At 54.1% G+C, this 4,485-nt stretch overlaps 1 protein-coding gene across 1 annotated transcript in view; it reads left to right on the top strand.

The window, feature by feature from the left end:
- Window positions 1–2,915: 2,915 nt before the first annotated feature.
- SDRG_17138 (TKL protein kinase) overlaps window positions 2,916–4,485 on the top strand; it is a gene marked incomplete at both ends in the record, with an annotated part of 5,534 nt that continues 3,964 nt past the window's right edge. The window contains 10 exons of the mRNA XM_008623373.1: window positions 2,916–2,942; window positions 2,983–3,072; window positions 3,123–3,221; window positions 3,268–3,366; window positions 3,412–3,510; window positions 3,557–3,655; window positions 3,733–3,819; window positions 3,873–4,142; window positions 4,193–4,282; window positions 4,326–4,424. Of these exons, the coding sequence (XP_008621595.1) occupies window positions 2,916–2,942; window positions 2,983–3,072; window positions 3,123–3,221; window positions 3,268–3,366; window positions 3,412–3,510; window positions 3,557–3,655; window positions 3,733–3,819; window positions 3,873–4,142; window positions 4,193–4,282; window positions 4,326–4,424 (1,059 nt within the window). The remainder of the gene's footprint in view (window positions 2,943–2,982; window positions 3,073–3,122; window positions 3,222–3,267; window positions 3,367–3,411; window positions 3,511–3,556; window positions 3,656–3,732; window positions 3,820–3,872; window positions 4,143–4,192; window positions 4,283–4,325; window positions 4,425–4,485) is intronic.

Here is a 4,485-nt window from a genome sequence, read left to right as displayed (position 1 = left end):
CACATGTTCCCATACACTGACACTAGAGTTAATCTCATGTGGGGGCCGGTTTTGGTCGAGCTCTTTGGTTGAGGTTTTGCATTGGGGTAGCGTGCAATCTAGCGGTGGGTTCGTGTCCTACGTGTGACGTAGTTTGGACTCGCCGGTGGACGGAATCATATGCATTGAAGTTCAACGTACCCTGCCCCAAACCTCGGGTTTTCTTGGGGCAGAGTGTGATTGGTCTTTGTGGTTGAGGTCGGGCATAGGGCCGGTGGGCCATCTAGCGGTCTTTCTGTGTAGCATGCGCAATGGTTTGATCCGTGTCGAAGGTTTGTGCAGGTGCTGTCGCGCTTTTTGATTTCAGTTTGGTATCGGGGCCGCGTGCAACCTAGCGGTATGTCTATGTCGTAGCTGTGTGGATGCCGTCCACCCTTACAGTACTATGCACGTCCAACGCACCCTTCTTGCTGCAAACACGCATTCACATGGCGAGTGTGTGATGGACGCGTGCGACGGACGCGACCTCCGCTTCGTTGCGGAGCCCAGCGGGCCGCTGCCGACTTCTGCCGGAAACGACACTGCACCTGGTGGATTCTTTATGTGGCTTCAGTAGTGTCATCGTCAATTTCATTTTCCATTGTGCGGTGGGGTGGCGCATTGTCCCGATCTCGCTTCGATGTGGGTTGTTATTGCTAGAGCCGTCCGGGAAGAGCTCTTTCTTCGCCGCTTCAACATTTGCATCATTTCGGCATCTGGGTCCAATACTATAGCAGGACGCTTCACGCATAGAGGCCACAACAGCATGATCAACATTGCAGGGCGTATAACGTTTATGAGGTGGTTTAAAGAATTGCTACTCGGAGGTACAGGCCCAGCAATTCTACTGTGACAGGCGCGGCCGCTGCACGCGCGCGCTTCGCCTGGAGATGCCGTGGTTCGCTGCCGTCGCCTCTGCCCCGCGGCGATCTTCCGCTTGAGCTCCTTGGCCTCCTCGATCGCAGTCGCTGTTGCCAGGGCGCGTGCAGCTTGGCGCTTCTGCTGCTCGCACTTGCGCTCGGCCCCAGAAGCTGGCGTCCGCACCATGATCGGATCTTCTGCTCTGTGCTTGGCGCGAAGTGCAATTGAAGCCTCCAAAGCGAACGTAACATCCAGATACGATTCTAACATCGCGATCGAACTCATTGATCTAACACCACGCGTAGTATGAGGTCCCGCGCTGTCGTGCACTAGAGCAAGTGCACACGCTACGCTCGGGATTGGCGCTGCGTGCATGGCATGTGTCCCAACCGCGCTTCCGCACAGTTCGCGTAAGTACGCTTTCGCACTTGGAACGTTGTTACAAACACCAAGTCAACAATACGACATTGACCTGCCACTCGTACTTAACCGAATTTGACCCTTCCCGCCGGGGCGAATGCACCATAAATGTTGCAATCTAAAATTTTATGGACACGGCGCGAGAGAAAAGAGAAGGAAGGAAGCCACTGGGAAACCGGGCACTCGTTGTGTGTTTTAGCTGGTACACACCAGCACTGCGCTCTCGTGGCTGGTAGCACGACAAGGGCCTTATCCATAAATTAAACTTAAAATTTGTATGAACCAAGTAATTGCAACCCGACAAACTCTAGACCTACCCCTCTGAGCCTTTTTTTACCAATCAAATAGCTAAGAAATGATATACTCAATATGACTGGCGGAGACTTCCGGTTGCTGCACATTCATTGGACGCGACTTCTAATTTCCTGGCGAGAGTCTCCTGTGCCTCAGAGCCACAGAGAGATGGAAGAGCGCACGCGCAAGGTCCGAGCGCGAGTCCGAGCGGATCGACCGGGCCCGAAGACTCGGGTCGTAGCACCGAATGGAGTTCCGGTCTGCATCCTCTGCGGGATCCGCCGGCAGCACACGGTGTACTGCCCGTACGCCCCGCGCGATCGCCGTCGTCTCGCATCCAAGTCGCACCTCTTTCGGCGGCATCCGCGACGCCTTGACAACGATGCGAACGGCGCGCAAGGGCTTTTCATCCACTGTCAGCTCCCAACCGGCTGCGCTTGATACTGCTGCTGTACAGCGCGCTCAGCGTCCACCAGACCAAGGCTCTGTGGATCTGGGTCTCTGCGATGTGGCTCACATGCAGTCAAGTCAACTCATCGACGTTGAAGTAAACCGCGCGACTACTTGCAACACACAAGTACTTCCCCCGACGACTCGGTGCAAGAAGCGCAAGCGCGATGACAAGAACATGCCCCGGCGTCAAGTCACCCTCAACAACTCGACAAGTTGGCCGCCACGTGCGAAGTCGGCCTCTACACGTGGTACCGATTGGACCGAGCGTGCAAGAAGGCATGCGACGGGACGTGTCCTCTTCTTGTCGTCGCGAAGGTAGGCAAGCAATCATACCCGCCGTGTGCGAGAAGATGTGGTTGGCGGCAGGATCGAGATGCACAACGCCTGCAAAGCACATTATAAGCTACCATAGTCATATATCGTATTCATCAGTCAATATATAAAGCTTTGCACAATCATCATGCAAGATTCGAGCACAGGTTGGTCGGAACTGATGACTGCGACGCGCTGAGCACGTGAGCAAGAGCGCGGCGCGCTTCCCGGCTGGACACGTTGCCTGCGTCATGCGTCACACTATTAAGGTTCCACCAATAGAAAGCAGCGATTTATGGCCCATATATGTCCCTCTCGCCCAATCAGATGATGCGACTTCTGTTTGGATGCAACACGTATGGAAGGTTCGCCCCCGCCGGAACACCATGTTGCGACTTCATTTGGCCCGACCGTGCTATCGCTGCGCAAAAAGTCGTTGTTCAATTAAAAGATAGAAGATCGTTATTCAATTAAACGATAGAGATAAAATAAATGATAGATTTTTCCTCTTCCTGCAGCCCACCCAATGAAACGCAAGATTGATTGTCACTTGGCAAATGGGGGCATCGCTGACCAAGCAAGAGGTCGTCGAGGATAAGAGACGACTGATCTATGTGGCTGTAGGGAAGCCTTTGCGACGCTGCGAGAGATGGCAAGTTGGATGTTATCCGATCCTGTCTCGACGACGGCGCCGACGTCAACTGCACGAGCAACGTACGTCGGAAGTTGCGCGCGATATATGACCCTACACATTGTCGACGTAGACGCGTTGGACGCCATTGCACGTTGCTGCTTCTCAAGGCCAATATGGCGCCGTCGGCCTGTTGCTCACGAGGGGCGCTGCCATCGCCGCCAAAAACGACGTAACTATTGCGTTAGCTCCTGCGTATATTCTGTGTGTTGGCGTAGGATGGTGAAACACCATTGCACGTTGCTGCTCTGCATGGTCACTTGGCCGTCGTACGCCTGTTGCTCGAAAAGGGCGCTGCCATCGCCGCCAAAACCAAGGTATGTGCTGCCTCGCTCACCTGCGTATTCTGTGTGTTGGCGTAGCGTGGTGACACGCCATTGCACGTTGCTCCTTCTACAGGCCAATATGACGCCGCCGACCTGTTGCTCGAGAAGGGCGCTGCCATCGCCGCCAAAAACGACGTAACTATTGCGTTGGCTCATGCGTATATTCTGTGTGTTGGCGTAGCGTGGTGACACACCATTGCACGTTGCTGCTCGGTATGGTTCCTTGGATGTCGTACGCCTTTTGCTCGAAAAGGGCGCGGACGTCACAGCAAAAAATGGGGTATGTCACTGGAACCGAATCCGAACAATGTGTCCCATTCTCAAAATTTGATGAACGACATATTTTGTCTCTTGTAGAATGACGAGACGCCACTCGCGCTTGCAAAAAGTGAGCTTCATTTCCACGTCGCCTTGCTTCTCTCCTCCAAGGAAAACAACAATGAGGTACAACGTTATGTGAATATACCACCGGACGTCACCACGTACGATCTGCGTAGCCCTTGGCAGCGCTGCTACTTGTGGCCTCCATGTCGATGTATGCATGTTTCACGTATGTGTTGTACGCTGCAGCTTTGCTACTCTTTGCGATCGCGCTTTGGGTCGTGTACAAACTCTTCCTCGTGATGCTTTGGGTCGTGTACCAGCTCTTCCTCGTGATGCTTGGTGTCGGGTACCAGCTCTACATGGGGACTTCGTACCTGCTGGGAGCACTGTTGTACAATTTATACCTACTTCTTCTCTGGACCCGAGCCGACCCTTTGTCGCCGGTACCGTTGCTGTAGCAGAGTCGACAAAGGACTCATGGACGCGGATGTAGCAAAGACTTTTCTTGGCTGCAAGAGACGGTGACGCGGATGCCGTGCGATTCCGTCTGTACGAAGGCCACAGCGTCAACGCCAAGGGCGAGGTACGGTGGATCTTGACAGTGATGACACTTTGCACTGGCGTAGCATGATGGAACGCCACTGCACGTTGCTGCTGAGAATGGTCACGTGGAGACTGCCCGCCTTTTGCTCGACAAGGGCGCTGTCATTGACGCCAAGGACAAGGTATGTGTATGCTCGAGATCTTACATGAATGTACATGTCGGGCTAGGATGGTCGGACGCCA

Source organism: Saprolegnia diclina (genome assembly GCF_000281045.1).
Source record: "Saprolegnia diclina VS20 unplaced genomic scaffold supercont1.202, whole genome shotgun sequence".
In the NCBI taxonomy this organism is placed as follows: Eukaryota; Oomycota; class Saprolegniomycetes; order Saprolegniales; family Saprolegniaceae; genus Saprolegnia; species Saprolegnia diclina.
Note: the sequence above shows the minus strand (reverse complement) of the source record. Positions and strands in the feature narration are given on the sequence as shown.